Below are 17,422 nucleotides of genomic sequence, written 5' to 3' on the forward strand. Positions count from 1 at the left end.
ACTAAAACATAACTCACTCATATTAAATTCTAATTTACAATTTAAAAATTATGACTTAGCATAGAGGATTGTGTGAGTTGTATAACCTGACTACAACGATTCATCTGTATCATTTAACAAAGAATAGAAGCTTGTCGCATTTACACTTGAATTTTCCTCTTCAACTCTTACCTCACTAGCATAAGAAGCATCCATCCCAAAATTAAGATAGATAGCATCCATAACCATTCTAGTATACGAATTTTTTATTTTTACTTCATTAATCGATTCGAAGGTATCTGTGTTTATTGATGGTTGTCCTACTTCTAACTTGTCATGTGAGACCCAACTCGTATAACCAAGAGTAATCTCTTTATAATAAAGGTGCCCATACACAACATTCACTTTTATAAATAATTTGTTCTCACATTGGGTACAAAGACACATAATCTTCCCATTAATTACAAAGTATGGTTGAGACTAAACATATCCAATAGATTCTTTCACAACATCATATAAGTTTTATTAATCTATCCATTTACTTCTAAATAAAAATATATCCAATTGTGGTTTTTATCCATTTTTTCAACCCTAATTGAATCATTGTAAATGTCCAAAAAAATATAACTCTTAATATATTAAATTGAAATATAAGCAATTAAATTCTTAAAAAGCAGTAATTGGTATTTGACACATGTATGCACATATGTTTTGGACATGTGTATACAATAAAAATATTCTTTTAATACTATTAGTATAATTAATTAACTCATAAAATATAATCTCTTGCACATGCACTTGTAATGGACTTTATTGATAAATGTATTTGTAAAATATGATGCATTAAAAATTTTTTGCCAAAAAAATTATTGAAAACTATAGAGATTGAATTATACAAATGGTCAAAAGGCTTAAAAGTCATATAGTTGTTGCAATTGCAACCATTCTTATCTTTTTGAGATTTTACTCAATAACTTCTATAACGTAAGTGTATATGTAATAGTACTTTGTTTAAAGTTTGAGAATATACTTTGAGATTTTACTTTGAGATTTTGCTTTTATTGCAATAACAAAAAAAAATGCCTATTTCTAGTTCAAATAAACAAAAAAAAAAAATTGCCCATTTTAGTTCAAAGAAAGTAAGCAACAAAAACACAAAACTTTAACAAAAATTCTCCAACAAAGGTACATATGCAATAATATATTGTTTAAAATTTGAGAATATGCTTTGAAATTTTACTATGAGATCATACTTTTATATCAATAACAAAGAAATGCCTATTTCAAATTCAAATAAACAAAAAAAATGCCTATTCTATTCCAAAGAATGAAATTTCAATGCAGATTCAATCTAAAAAATTTTCAATATAGATTCATATTCCCTAAGTTAGTACTTATGCAAGAAAGTAAGGATGGCAAAAACCACAAATAGAGAAAGATGGCAAGGTAAGGCATGAGAAAGAAAGAGGAACAACTAGTGGAATGACAAGAAAATCGTCTGGCCTTAAATAAGAATGCTCTGGCAACAAAGGAGGAAAGGACTTGTGACATGGCAAAACTACGATAGCGATGGATAAGAAGAGGGGAAAACGAGAGGAGAGAAAATTAGGTCGAGCGAGGCTTTTAAAAGTTTAGGGATTCTGATTTCTATCGAAGGAGAAAGAAAAGAATTAGGGGTTTTTATTTTAATTACTTTCACCGACGAATTATCAATGAAATTTTACTGGTAATCAAAAATTTTAATTGCTTTCATTGACGGATTTTTCAACGATAATATAAAATTTTTAATTAATTCCATTTATTTTATACCAAATAATTTTTTTAATATTTTTTAAGAAAATTCTTTACTAGCGAAAAAATTTATCGATAATCCGTTGGTAAAAATTTTGCAAATGGATTAGAGATGAATTTTTTTGTTGGTATTTCCTACACCGATTTGCCAAATTCCTACCTTATCATCACCTACAGAATATTGAAGAATTTTTTCCATCGGTAAATTCCATTTGCAGCTTGGTGAAATTTCATCAATAATTTTATGGTAATTTTGTATTTATGATCCATTGGTAAATACTAACAAAAAATTTTCGTCAGTAAAAATTCATTGGTGTTTTACAATGTTCTTGTATTATTTAAAAAACAATGGAAAAACGGTATAACAATCTATATTTTGTAGTAACATAGGCCTTCGCCACCACTGTTGAAGAAAAATTGATTGAAAATGCCATTTACAATGATAATGGCTTGTTGCTGTTGTAAAAAAATGGCCTAACAATAAATAATGACAATAATTAATTGTTATTGTTGAAACTTTATTTTTTGTAAAAAAATATATATATCATTTGGTTTCATTTGAGAAAAGCCCCAAAACAAAAAACACAACCTCAATTAAATTCAAAAACTAAATCAAGATCAAGCATAAATAAGTAAGAGGTGGAGTTTCAAGTTTGAAAAAAGAGAAAGGTATGTCGATTGGAAGAAAGAAGTAAGAGAAAGGAAATGGAGGAAAAAAAAGAGAGGTTGTTCTGAGCTGGACAATTAATGGAGTAGCGATGAGCGGTAACTGAAACTAGAAGTGGCATTTCGAGTTAAGAAGGAAAAAGAGGTGTGCTCGTGAAAGAAGAAAAAAGAAGGGTAGAAGAAAGAACTAACTTACAAGGTTTTAACTTTTAAGGTTAAGGAAAAAAAAAAAAAGAAAATAAAAGAGGAAAGAAATGGACTATGGCTTGGATTGGACCCCATTTTGTTTTGGCCCAAAAGTTGGCTAACTTATTTGGTTTTTGGCTTAGTTGATCTATGATTTTAGGCTTTAATATTAAAACATTAATTAAATATAATTTTTATACCATTTAGTTTTTATTTATATACTTGTTCATTTTTAGTTCATGTTAGTAATTTTTTTCAAAAATATGAGATTTGAGATAAAAATATTTATGAAAATAAATAAATTGTGAATAAGTGTGTTATTATTTATTTTTTAATTATAGAATATTTATAAATGAAGTGATACATTATTAATAAATTAAATAAATGTGAAGTTGTTTGGAGGATGGGAGCCGAAAAAAAATTGTGAATATTATTTTTCTCATATAAATAAAAAATAGTCATAAAACTACTGTAAAAATAATTAAAAAGAGTTTTTATAATTATAATTATTATATTTTATAATAAATTATACAAAATTAAAAAAAATTTATGGTCGCAATTAGTGTAATGATTACGATAACAATCGTTATATCAGTATTCGCGATAAATATGTGCGACTAAAAACATAATCACTACCGTAATTTAAATCTCTAGTAATAACTGCTCAAATCAGTAGTTTTATTACTTAGAGTTGTCAGCTAAAATGCAAAAACATTTAAATAAATATCACAGAAAATGCAGGGAATTCTAGTTGTTGGAATTTGATTTGGCTAAACAATTTTGCACCCATTTTACTTACGTTAATATGTGTGAAAGTTATACTTTACTGAAATCATGTCATCAATGGCCTACAGGCTGCAAGTAGCAGTCAGATCAGGCATCGGCTCGACTTTTACTTCACCCACCCATCCCTAAAGCTTCTAAAGATTTTTTTGGATGGGTGGTGAAATTATTTTTATAAGATTAAAAGTAACCATAGAGGTTAAATTGGTTATTGTGAATATAAGATAAAAAATAATAATGAAATAAGTATTTAAATTTTGGAGGTAAAAATGATGATGATAGTAAGATGAATTGTAGTAAAAAAAACTTATTAAAGATATTAGATTGAAAAGTATATGTAATAAAAATTTTAAATTATTTAACATTTATAAAATTAATAAATAATTAAAAAATTTATTAAACTATTTTAATACAAAATAATAGTTTTTTAATAAATAATTAAAAATTAATAAAATAATATCAAATAATATTTTTATTATATAAAATTAATAAAATTACTTCAAATTTTAAATAAAAATCAAAATAAAAATAAAAGAAAATTATAAAAATATTTTGTATTTATAATATAACTTTAAGGGTAAAAAAAAAAAAAAAAAAAAACAAAAGAGCAAGGTGCCGGTGGGTATTGAGTTTTCCTATTGCTTGCCTGTCAATAGAATAAGTTCCTGTTTACTTTCCTAGTTTGCCCGTGATGAAACCATCTGAAAGAGATGTTTGGATCGAATGCATCTAATTTTGAACTTTTGTAGTGTACTAAACAGATACGTAGTATACTATACGTAAACAAACGATGTCCAATACGAAAGTCACGTACAATTTCTTAGCCTTTAATCTTTGGTCGTTTAACATTTTCTAAAGCAATTTGGTACATGCCATAGCGTTTATGAAGTTAAGCTGTTGTTTTCATCCTTTAGTCACCCATCCCGCTTGCTAAATTGCTTTTGACATCTTTGTATTTGCACTAAATAATCAATGTCCACTATATTTGTTATCCACAAAGGAACAAACATGAGACCAAACCAATTCTCGCCGTCACGTTAAGCCCCCTCAATCTTAATTCAAAGAAACAAATCGTTGCCTTTATAATTAAGATATTAGATACAAACACTATGATTTGCACATCTTTTGTTTCCTTGCAAATCCTGGTACAGGGACGCGAATTCATGTCATCATAAAAGATTAGTCCCCTATATGCCCGTGCACGATACGGTTTGATCTTTCCCAAAACCGGAGATAAAAAAAAAAAGAAAAAGTGAAGACAGTGATACCAGCAGCGAGAATTAAAATCCAAGGGTTTAACCCACGGGAAAAACTTAGTTTGATTTAGATTCCACCGCAATCTAGTGCGGTAGAATCCAAGGGTGTTTTGTCCCTCCAAAGGTATCATTTGGATAGCACCCCTATGGTCAAAATTTCCACTGACCCTTTAGTGAAAAATTGGAGGAGAAAGAGTTCAATGTACCACTAGACTTTAGAACAATTACTTGTTTTAGTATAAAATTAAAAAAAATCATGAATACTCGATTATCTTAGTATAACAAATCATGAATACTCGATTCCCGTGTATATGTACAAGATTATCTTAAAGTTAGATGGACGGTCAAGTCTAAGTTCAAATTTAACTCAATCACGTAACGCATAATTTAAAGCATTAAACTAGTTAATATAGTTATGGTTGAACCATTTCTTTGCCTTTCTATCCACGCCAGGTACTGTAGACCTACGCCAGGGTCCCCAGTCCTCACATGTGTAGGTCATTCATCATCGTTGAATTAATCTTGTATATATACAAGGGAAATCAGACTATGTACATGAAGCAAGGCAGGCCCTCTAACAGCCAACGACCCCAATTTTTATGATATTACCAAGTCCACCGATAAAACCCTTCACAAGATGGAGGAGCGGTTTACCAAACACTTAGTAGAACTTGAAGGCGCTCTCGACAATATTCCTGCATAAAATGCTTTCTTAATCATACTCACATGAATCAGAAATTCATACCCTTACTTTTGGTTTAATCATCTTTCCTTTTTCTGTTATTTTTACTTCACCTTTTTATACAGTACTGAAAATCGTTTTCCTTTTTCTCTTATATCATTGTCATCATATGGGTAACTACATTAGTACAGTTACATGCCGTCCGTCTGACACCGCTGGGAAAGTCCTTCTCTGGGACGGCTCCGTGCAGGAGTTTAGCTGGCCCTTGACAGCGGCAGAGCTGATGCTGGAGCATCCGCAACACGTTGTTGTGGAGTTCCAGGCGGCAGTTAATGAGAAGAGGCCGATTCCATTGCCAGCTGATCAGAAACTTGACATGAACAAGGTTTACGTAATGATACCAGTAAAGAGAGGGAAGCCAACCACGTTGTCATCTGAGGAAGCTCGTCGTGTACAATTGAGTGCGAATACCGTGTTGAGATCGAAATCTCTTTTGTCGTCCTCGAGGTATCTTCCTTTGTTTGCAAGGATTTGTCCCGCAGTTAATATTGAAGAGATACGACAACAGTACCCGTCGCAGAAGACTGAAAACAGCTGCGAGAGGCCAGAGGAAGTTCGATGTTTGACGGAGTTTTTGCCGGAAAATGTGGAAGTTAGGCCGGAGTATTTGAACAGACAATATTCAGGCAAGGGATGGAAACCAAGCTTGGATACTATAAAGGAGAAGAAGGTTGAAAGAAAAGTACCGCATTGGATGTTTTAATGCTTACAGCCAGGTTCTGTAATTGTGAAGGTTATGATTTTCTTTTGTCAGTGTTTCATCTGCCATGTGTAAATGAATGGTAATTCGTCTTCATTATGCAACTATGTTGAAATCATTACAGGGAAAAACATTTTGTGATTATCAACTGGTTTCTCTCTCATCATCCTTTAAAACAATTAAGGAGAAGTTTCTGAATCGGTGTAGCAAGTTCTTGATTGGCCAATTAATAAACAAACAAAGGGAACAAAGCTGTCTGCTTTTAAATTATAATTTGATAGACTTTATTTATATTTATAGTCAATTACATATATATATATATATATTTATATAGCTTCGGCTGTTTATTAAGAGGTTTTAAATTTTTTTTTTTTTGAAAACTATGAAAACTTGAGCAAGCAAAATTGACTGTTCATCCGTTGTTTTCGCATCTTAATGATATTGAAAAGGCCTTGCTAAGTGAGAAAAAGGTTTGGGATGTCAACTTTGCACCCTTAAATTAAAATAAATTAATTTAGTTAATAATATCAATTTGCCACCCTTAAATTAATTAATTTTGAGTGTAGTTTTTTTTTTTTTTTGTCATTTTTGAGTTGAATGCTGAAACTGATTTTAATATCATTAAGTTGCAAACTCATTGGTAATTTTGAGTGTAGTTTAGTTAATGAAAAAAAAAATTAAAATGAAGAAGTTAGATTTCGATTGAAGAATCTTACACCCATGAGACTATGGTATACAATATTGATTTTTCTCCCTCATTTAAAATTTAACAATTTCAAATGTAAAATAAATTACAAACAGTTATATATATATATATATATTATACACAATATATTATTACCCAAAATCTATTCAAATACGTAACATGTTAATTTTAGTTAGATTTTAAAACTTAAATAAAATTATTTAAATAAAATTGACACAAATTTTTAACTAAAAATTGTTATAATACAAATTAAAATCAGTAGATTAATGGAGATTAAAGAGTAAAACATTAATATAAAGAATTGAACTAAAAAATGTATATACACAATTTAAACACAGATTGGGCGAATTTGAAATAAAATATTAATAAGTTTGTATCCACAATCTATGTATTAAGCTCTACAAATTTAATGCTTTCAATGTTTAATTTTAATTTTTTAAATAATTTTTAATTGAAAAGTAAAGAAATATTATCTTCGTAATTCTGACTAATTTTTGCAAATTTAATTTAATTATTATATGTACTTAAGCATCACTACCAAAATAAAGACGTGTTTCCTGATGTGTAGAGTTGACTAAATAACACCTAAACTGATGTAAATCGATATTAAAACTCTGCTACCAAATATTCTGCTTCTGAATCTGAAAGAAACGCTTTACCCGCTATCTATCCCTCTATCTATATGTTATCTAAATTCATAAAAATACGATACCTTAGTACCTATTGAGTTCGTATATACCGATCATTTTTTACATCATAAATGGGATTAAATGATCAAGGATATCAATTTTATTCAAATTCAATGGAAATTTGATTTCTTTATCTTAATGGAAATAAGTTGGATATTAAATTTTAGAGGTAGAGAAGGAAATAAATATGATTTTAAAATTTTCATCTGATACAAGTATGAGAATGGTAATATAATATTTGCCCGTATTCGTACCCTCTATATATATTTATATATATTTAATAATATAAATTTTATTTTAAATTAATTATAACTAATATATTTGTATTTAAAAATATGTATATATTTATAAAAAGTTACATAAATGTTCAAGTCAAATATAAAAAAATAAATTTTATTGTTTATATTTTAAAAAAGTTATGGGTACGAAGATTACCCATATTTATTAAATACTCATGAGATTGAGAATGAAAATGAATTTGAAATACTTATTGGATATGGGTATAAGAATAGGATAATATAAAAAACCAGAGATAAAGATGAAAAATATTTTATCTGTCTCATACCTTATCCGTTGACATTCTTATAAATAATTATAATATATTCTATTTTTTAATTTTTTATTATACTTTAAAGATGTGTTTGATACACTATATATGATAAGATATGATAAGATTATATTATAAATAGGATTAGGTTAAATAATGTTATCCTTTCTTATGTTTAATATGTGCAAGGGTTAAGATAGGATAATTTATTTATTGATCAAAATTATTCTTTCTTAAAGCTATACAATTTAAATTATTGATGTAATTTTTAAGTGTATAATAGAATATATAAATTTAATCCCATGGATTAAAAATAATCATTTTTATTTTGAAAATATTGAATCATTCTATACCAAGAGGATGATTAATCCTCCTTATAACTCTATCACTTTCTTTAAATACAAAATAAATATATTATAAGATGATTATTATCTTATCTCATCCATCATCCTATACACCAAATGTGAGATTTGTATCATCATGTTGATTTTGAAAATAGATGTGAGAATTTCTCTTATTATTATTATTATTATTATTTGGCCAATAATCAATATAACTTCATATAAAAAGTATCTCTTAAGGGATCTTAGCTTGCCACATGTATTTTTTTTGGGTTTTTTTTTATAGGGTTTTGCCATTTTAGTAAGGGTCAAGTGAATTGTTTTGCTCAAACCAAAAAATGAGAAATTTCTTTCATTGCTTGCAGATGTTTGCTCTTGTTATTTTATATTTGACATATGGGTTTTTACTTTAACATGTGTGTTTAAACTTGAATTTTAAAGCTTTTGTTTTTGGGTTTTCATTACTATTTCAAAGAGTGTAACTTTAGTATAAAATAGAGTCTTTTGTGGTTTGTGATTGTTGGTTATTATTTTCTTCCATAGTTTTTGTTCTCTGATGTTTTTGCGTAAAATTTGTGGTTCCTTTGTTATTGTTTAATTGAATGCAGGTTTCTATTTTTTTAGGTTTTCTTTGGATGATTTTGGTGTTACACCTTTGTATGTTAAATAGGGTTTGGGTTTTGTGGTTTTCAGATTTCCATGTTATTGTGAATGTATTTTTTTTTAATAATTTCTCTTTGTATGTTCTGATGTTTGATGAAAATTGAATTATTATTTATAGAAACATAATTTGTTGTTTTTTTTTTTAGAGTTTTTTGTTTTTCATGTTGTTTGAATAAAGTTGTAATTTTTTTTTTGATTTATTTTTTGTTGTTTTTTTGTCTCAGGGTTTTTTTAAGCTCTTTGGATATTAAATTTTCAGGTTTGTATGAATTGTAATATATGTTTTTCTTATTTATTATATATTTTGTTTTGTTAGGTTTTATGTGTTATTTGTTTGTTGACATTTATATTTAATTTTTGCTTATCAATTGATTAATCTGAAGTTGAAGTTTTTTTTTTTATTATTATTGAGTTTTATATTGTGTTATATTTTATTGATAGAGAAACTTAAATTATGTGATAAGAAAGTATATTGAATAAAAGTACTTTTGAGGCAAAAAAAAGTATCAAAAGAAACAATTAAGTAATTGGATTAATTAGCAAGGAAGGAAATTTATGAGTTAAAGACAAAAATAAAAATAAAATTTCTAGATTTTTAGTTGAAGAAGCATGAGGTGCATGACCCATAGTTTATTGACTAGCAGTAAGCTTTTCGAACTCAAATATTTGTTAGAAAACAAAAAAAAATTATTTACAAATATTTGTTATCATGGATCCTATAAAGAAGATATCCCTGTGATTAAAAATTTAGGTAATGTATAGTATATAGTATGATAAATCATAAAGTTACTGATTGTTAAATTATTAGCTTAAACTGATGTAGAAAGGAATTAGTTTTTTTTTTTTTTTATGTAATGTTGATCATCATGAAAACTGTAAGGCAAAAAGAAGTATGACAAGAAACAATTAAGTAATTGGATTAATTAGTAGGGAAAGAGATTTATGAGTCATAAAAAAAAATCCTACATTTGTAGTTGAAAAAGTAGGAGGTGCGTCATGCATAGTTGCTTAACTAATAGTAGGTTTTTTAAGTTCCATATGCAATTTATGAGAGTGAGAAAACAAAAAAAAAATTTACAAAATATTTGTTATCATGGATTAGATAAAAAAGATATTTTTGTGATTAAAAACTTGGGCAATGTACAATATGTAGTTTAATCAAAATGTATAATATCAAAATGTCAAAAGGAGAAAGGAATAACTACAATAACTAATTGTTAAATCATTAGCTTAAAGTGATGGAGAAGGGAAATAGTTTTTTGTTAAGTAATGTTGATGATCATGATATTTGTATTTCAAATTTAAAATATATACTTCTTTTAAGTTACCAAAAATGAAACAAAATGGTTGAGGTGTGCATTTTTTACAAGAATGTTTAAAAATAATGGTGTGACTGTTGACATAATTCCATGTTATTGGATCTTAGTTAGTTGCTCCTTTTTACTTAAAGTTCTTAACCTTATAGTAACTAAATCTTTTTTTCCTCTAATTTTGTAGCTTTAAAGATTGATTTTGTTGTCTTATCTATTTTAGTGGCAAGGGTTCTTAAAATTCTAACTATCATCTTTTCTTTGCTTCATTTGTGCCTTTCAAAATTGGAAAGATCAAAAGTATGCAGTAAAAACCTTTTTCCTTCTAAGTTTAAGAAATTTCACTCAATTTTATTGTTTAAAGCCAAACTATGAATTATGAATTAAAAATGAAAAGATAAATATGTATAGCTCTTTTGCTTTGTTGAATGACATATCAAATTTATGAAAAAAATGTTTTTTTTTGTTTTTTTGCTTTTACTTATATTAAACTTTTTTACTTATAATATTTAAACTTGGTCAAGTATTAATGATCATGTAATGGGAAAGGATATTGAATACAAGTATTTTCAAGTTAAAAAAAAAGTATAAAACTAGACAAGTAATTGGATGAATAAGCAAGGAAGAAGATTTAGGAGTCAAAGATAAATATGAAAACAAAAACAAAAATCTTACATTTGTTTTTATATAAAGCTTTTTTTTTTCATATAAGGTTTACATCAAAAATTGTATCCAATAGTTTATCCAGTAGCTCTATATATAAATCTACTTAATTACTTTCAAATAATCCAATACCTATTATGTTGTATTGTTAAAGGTTATCTATAGGTTGTGAGACTTTTATTTATGTAGGTAAGATAAAAAATATGATTGGAGAATGATGAAGTTGAATGTTATGAAGAGCTTTATGAATTTATAGCTTTATAGCTTTTATTAATTTCTAAGTTACATTCAACTTTTTCATGTAACTCTAGAAACAAAATTAAACTTTATTGGTGTTCCAACATCATAAAACAGTTGGCGAAAGTAAACAAAAATGGACCTAAGAGTTTTTTCAAAAATTAGATGTGTTTGCTTTTTATGGGATGGAGCATATGGTGGAATTGTGATTGAATCCAATTTTAGGCATATATGATTCTATTGTCCAAAAGTCTAAACCAATGTGGCACATTAGAGCAAGGGGATAATTTTTCTTTCAAAGGCTTTTTCCTTTTACAATAACATATTTAAGTAATTAATGGTTATCCTAAATAAAAGATAGGGAGAAAATCATTTTTCACAAAATAAGAACCATTTAGCATTCAGACAAATTTTAAAGACAAAAATACAGTGGTCGCACTAAAGCATATGATAACAATCAAGCCAATTAGTTGAAAATGTGTTAATATAATTAAGAAAAAAATAGAGTAAGGGCTAACATTTACTTGATAATGGAAGCATGCTTTAAAGTCATGTGGTATTAGAAAAAAAACGATTGGCCCCTTTTATTTAGTTATAGTAAGGCTAATTCGAAAAAATAGGTTGTATTGCACTTCTCATCATTTATGGTGACTTAAATGGTAAAGGATGACAATTTAGAGTAAGGTTAAATGTAATGTTAAGTTCGTTTTAGAAGTTATCCAAAGACTGACTAAGGAGTAGAGATTGTTAATACCTTGACTGATAAATTTTGGATTTACCAAATTCTTTTTATATTATGGACAATGTATATAGACAAATTTATATGAATGGATTTTAATTAAAATTAAACATTTGATTACTATGCATTTTTTTTACATAAATTATAGCTAAATTATAATGTTGGCTAATCATTCTATCTTTTTTTTTGTATGTATAACTGAAAGTTGTTAATAGAGCTTGTTGTTTTTATTATTGTTCTAATTATATAGTTAATTTGTTATTTGATTTATTTTTATTGTTATAAATTATGAGGTATTGTTTTTTTTTTTTTTTTTTGCAGATGCAATTTAGGTATTACGTAGTTTGCATGCAAGGTAACTTTTAGGTTGTGATTTTGGCTTTCGTATTGTTATTTTTCCCCTTTTGTGTTTGTTTCTTTTTTTTTGTATATATTGGTTTGCTTTATTTATGTTCTAAGTTTTATTTATATGGTATTGTTAGAATAGGAATATAGTATGATATTATGTTTTTCAATTTTGAGTTATGTTTTTCTTTTATTGTTTATGGTTTTGTTAGTGGCTGATGTTTTGTGTGTGTATTAGTTGTGGATTGTATATGTTAAGTTAGTGTTGTTTTCATATCTACATCGCCCTTAATTTACTTTTAAAGTGACATATCGATTGATTGGTAAACCACAAGAAATGTTTAGTTTCAATTCAAATATATGTATTTGACTTGCAAAAGCCTTACTAGCAAAAATAAATGGATGATTTCCATTTCTTTGGCTTATATCTCTCATTTAAATAGTTTAGAGAGGCTTTATGAATAACGAGACATAATTGCTCGTGCAGAGGATGAAAGTATTGGTTATGTATTGCCAAACAAATACTTCTTGAAATCGGTAAAAACTTTTCAATTTTTTAATCAATTTCCAATTCTTACTTTTTTGTCCTAATTTTTTTTTAACTTCAATTTCTAGTATATGTCTTTGTTTTCTACTAATTGGTATTTTTTACTTAATTTCTTATTTTTCTTGCTAGTAAAAGCCAAACAGATGCCTATAATTGCTTGCAAGTTACGTCGATTGCTGAAATCTAAACACTTATATATGGAGTGAAATCTTAGTGTAGTTGTTAGTATTATCAAGCATTCTATATAGAATGTTGTTACATTTAAAGCTATTATTCAACAACTTAACAACAATATAGAATAAAGCATGAATCATTGCATTGATTTGAAAATCCTAAATCCTGATTCCTTGTCACTATATTTTGTTAATCTGTTCGATTTTGTTTTTATCTCATTTTTCTTTCAGACGTCAAATGGGTTATGATCATTGTCTAGAAATAAAAGATAGCATTATGAGTTGTAGGAGGCTGTTCATATATCATAAATAATAAAGGTAGCCACATTAACTTGTAATGTTCATCATGCAATTATCTATTAAAACTACAAAAGTGAAGAATTTACTAATTAATTGGTGCAATTATGTGAAATTTGATAAAATCTTATTAAATTAGAAACTCTGCTAGTTGCAAAAATGGGTTAAAAAATATTTAATTTTATAATTACTATTTGTTAAGATGATTGTAAGATTTCTAATATGCAGGCAGCAAAAGAACATGTATATGTTAATGAAGGAGCTGAAGTGTTACCTCTTGATACTCTTATAAACTTGAAAATTACAAATGATAGAATAGAAATCATAGATGGTGGCATGGGGGAACCTGATAGGATAACTACGCAACTTGCTTTTCCTCAACAAAAAAAAAGAATCATTAAAGTTCGAAAATAGTATTAATAGAATTGACATAAACAAAAAACAAATAAAATTCCTTTTCGAGCCAAATATGAATGGTATCTCAATGTTAGCAAGAGAAATTCTTGCCATTTTAGGGCAAAATGGAGGCCCAAATGCTTGTCCAATTATTTCACCTTTAGCAACGATTGTAAGTTATTAATCTTTTCATAGATGCAAGGTAATCTATCTTTTAATGAGTAGCTACTAGCTAAAACATTTGTTCCTGTAGGCTATTAGTGCAACTATTTAGGTTTTAATGAAACCAAATAATGGTTTTAGGTAATGCTACCACAAAGAATAAATCTGATATTGACAAAAATGTGCGTTAAGTTATTTAACGACACCACCTAACATTTTCTATTTAGTTTTATATTAACTTTTTGTTACCAATTATTTTAACAAACCTTTTTACACTTAATAATACTAAGTTTATATTAAATTATTTTAAATTCTAATTCAATAAAATATTAATGAAATAAAAAACTAAAAATTAATTTAGCACACTAAACGAAGTTGGGGTCTAATGCTAGTTATTATTATTATTATTATTATTATTATTATTATTATTATTATTATTATTATTATTATTATGCCCAACTACCATATTACCATTATTTAAGAATTAAAAATTTGATAATATTCCTCTAAAATAAAAAAAAAAATGATATTCTTGGTTTCCAAACAAACTTGCTTGGCCCAGATAAGAATCTCAGCTTCACTCTGTTGCTCTTAAAATATAGACACAATAACCTATTAAATTTATAATCTCTAAAGGAAAATAGATGAAAGAAATGTAGCCCAATTTTGTTGTGTCTGTTAATGTTTCCATTTGGGGCTTTTAGTGGAGCAATATAGAATAAATAAGGCCTAAATCGTTCAATATATAACGGGAAAACAAAAATAAAAAAAATAATACAACAAGGAACGTCATAATATTATCTCCTATAAACGTCAAAATAAACTTTGATTTTCTTTTGATTATGTACCATTATAAACATGAATCATATTGGAAGAAACCTTGAGTCATAGTAATAATTGGAAAGTTTTAGGTGAAAATTGATTAATAATCATTTGCAAAGTGTCGATAATTTCAACAAAAAAAACAAATGATTGACAATTGTATTTAAATCGTTATGATACATTGCCACTGAAACACCTTTTCTCATCATCTTTAACCCAAATAATTTCTTCATAAGAAAAACTTTATTATTCGAAGGCTTTCCATACATATCAAATATTACCTTTATCAAATCTATAGTTGATTTATCTTATGTAACATTGTGAGCTACGTTTCTCTTCAATCCAAATTTAGGGTTAGTGTTGTATCTCAAATCAGATGTTGTCAATGAATAAGAAAAATGAAGACAAAATACTAGAGAGTGAAGCTTTTGGACAAGAAATAAAGAAATAAAAGTAGAGAGAATTCATAAAATTCAAAGAATAAAGAGAGAAATATTGAATTTTTAGAAGTGTTGTTATGATATTTTTTTCCCATAGACTCCTCTTTCATGTACTTTTGTTGTTTATCAGTTAGTGAATAATTCAAGATAATGGTTTTGTTGGCCGATGACAGAATAGTCAACTAACTAACTAATTCAACTTGTAACAATACCCTTCTCTTGAAATAATCCATATCTTTAAGGATTGAAAGGAGGAAATTGATGTTGCAGGTTATATAAAATTCTCTAATTGCAGTCATATCAATAGCAAAGAAGATATGTCTCAACAACACTTTTATGAATTGTAATCTCTTCATGAGTGAAAGTTGCTGCAAGGGTTGGTTTTGTCAATTCATTAGAAAGCACCTAAATCACTTGTAGGGTAGTGTTAATGTTCTTTTGAAGATCTCCAAGATCAATAACCAAGGTTGTGCCATGTCGAATGTGAATAAGGAAAATAAGCATTTTTAAGTTTCCTTGAGTAGAACAAGGAATGTTGTCCGTTAAAAGAATAACATCTTACCTTTTTACATTTTTTTGCTTCTTATACACTTTGCACAATAGTCAATCATCAAGTCGCATGTCATCATTGCTAGTTTTTTCTCTTGTTGGAGAATTATTTAGTACATATTCATGCATATCTTTAGGCTCTTTTATAAGTGAAATTTTTACTTTCTCATCAAGCTTGGATTGAGCTCCTAATTCACAATCAAAATACCTTGCAGGATTAACTAAAGATTTAATTAGCAATCTCAAAAATGATAACCACTTTAGTTTTAACAACGGATAAATATACTAACTTCATGTTTGATTTAGTGAATTTGAAGTAGAAAAGGGCAGTGAAGCTTTTGGTCTTAAAAAGGCTGATTTCGCTCTGCTTTTGTGACCTTCATTATGCAAAGTTGTTTCGTTATAATTAGCTTTATTTAGATTTTTAGAAAGAGTATCAGCATTCTTCTTAGTATTGACAAACATATTCCTAATATGATCTTGTAAATTAATACCATTTGAAGATAAATTTAATCCTAAAAATTCTATTTCTGTTTTTCAAGTTTAATTTTTTTCGAACTTAAAATAATACCATGTTTTATAAACTCCTGAGCAATTAAATTAAAGTGTTTCCTCTATTGGTCTAAATTTGAAGAAAAAACAAGAACATCATCAATATAAATACAATAAAAATCTTTATATTTTCCAAAAATAAAATCCATCTATCTTTGGAAATTTTATGGAGCATTACAAAGTCTAAAAGGCATTACTTTTCGTTGATAGTGGTTTTTTGGAATGCTAAATGCAGTCAATGATTTTGATTCCTCAGTTAGCATGATTTGCCAAATACCTGATTTACAGTCAAATTTATAAAAATATTTTACATTTTTTACTAAATTTATCAACACATCTTTTTTAAGAATAAAATATCCATCAAAGACTAGATTTTGATTTAGTCGTTTATAGTTGATTACCATTCGGGCTTTTCTTTTTTTTTTTTCTGCATGGTTTTTTACCATGAATGCAGGACTAAAATGTGGACTATTAGTTGGTTCTATTAGTCTCTTTTGTAATAGATCAAAATTTTAGATATCAAATTCATCTATATCTTATTTAGTATAAATAACTGGTTTGACTCTAATGATTTGATTAGAATCGATTATTTGTAAATCACAATATCTAGGACTTCTAGACCATAATTTTAGTGGTTCTTCACTAAAATTTTCCTATAATATTTTAAATAACCAATGTTTTTCACTGATTGTTTTGACTTTAGCTTTATTAGCTTCAAGTTGAAAATTAGAATCACAAATATGTTCGTGATTTTTTATTAAAGGGATTTCTATAGATTCTTTATCTATAGTAAGAGTAATGGTTGAAGGATTTAGACTAAAAGGTAAATAGTTGTATAAAAAATTATTTCTTAATAGCATATCTCCATGCATAAAAAAAAAACATAAAATTTTTGGGATTATGAACTTTTTGTTCATCAAGTATATAGAAGCATTTTTAGCTTTAAAACTAATAATAGTTTCTTTACCATCTATGCCTATAACTGCTAAAGGATGTTTTATGGGTTCCTATTTATTTAATAGTAATGCATTACTTATACAGCTGGATATAACAACTCAAGTGTCTAATAAAACATGTAAAAATATGGCTTATATTTTTTAAATCTAAATTATGCATTAATATGATTATAATGCCTTTTTGG

At 27.1% G+C, this 17,422-nt stretch overlaps 1 protein-coding gene across 1 annotated transcript; it reads left to right on the forward strand.

Moving 5' to 3' along the window:
* The first annotated feature begins 4,397 nt into the window (after positions 1-4,397).
* LOC111283840 (uncharacterized) lies at positions 4,398-6,342 on the forward strand. The gene has a single exon (XM_022872466.2). It carries the CDS (start codon positions 5,513-5,515, stop codon positions 6,104-6,106), a length of 594 nt encoding a protein of 197 aa, XP_022728201.1. The 5' UTR covers positions 4,398-5,512; the 3' UTR covers positions 6,107-6,342.
* Positions 6,343-17,422: the final 11,080 nt, after the last annotated feature.

The sequence above is a fragment of the Durio zibethinus genome, chromosome 3 (assembly GCF_047325235.1).
Source record: "Durio zibethinus cultivar Kanyao isolate XHJ-2024 chromosome 3, ASM4732523v1, whole genome shotgun sequence".
Classification (NCBI taxonomy): Eukaryota; Viridiplantae; Streptophyta; class Magnoliopsida; order Malvales; family Malvaceae; genus Durio; species Durio zibethinus.

Excerpts from the sequence above, each read along its gene's own strand:
- LOC111283840 (XM_022872466.2), top strand. The coding sequence starts at position 5,513 with ATGGGTAACTACATTAGTACAGTTACATGCCGTCCGTCTGACACCGCT.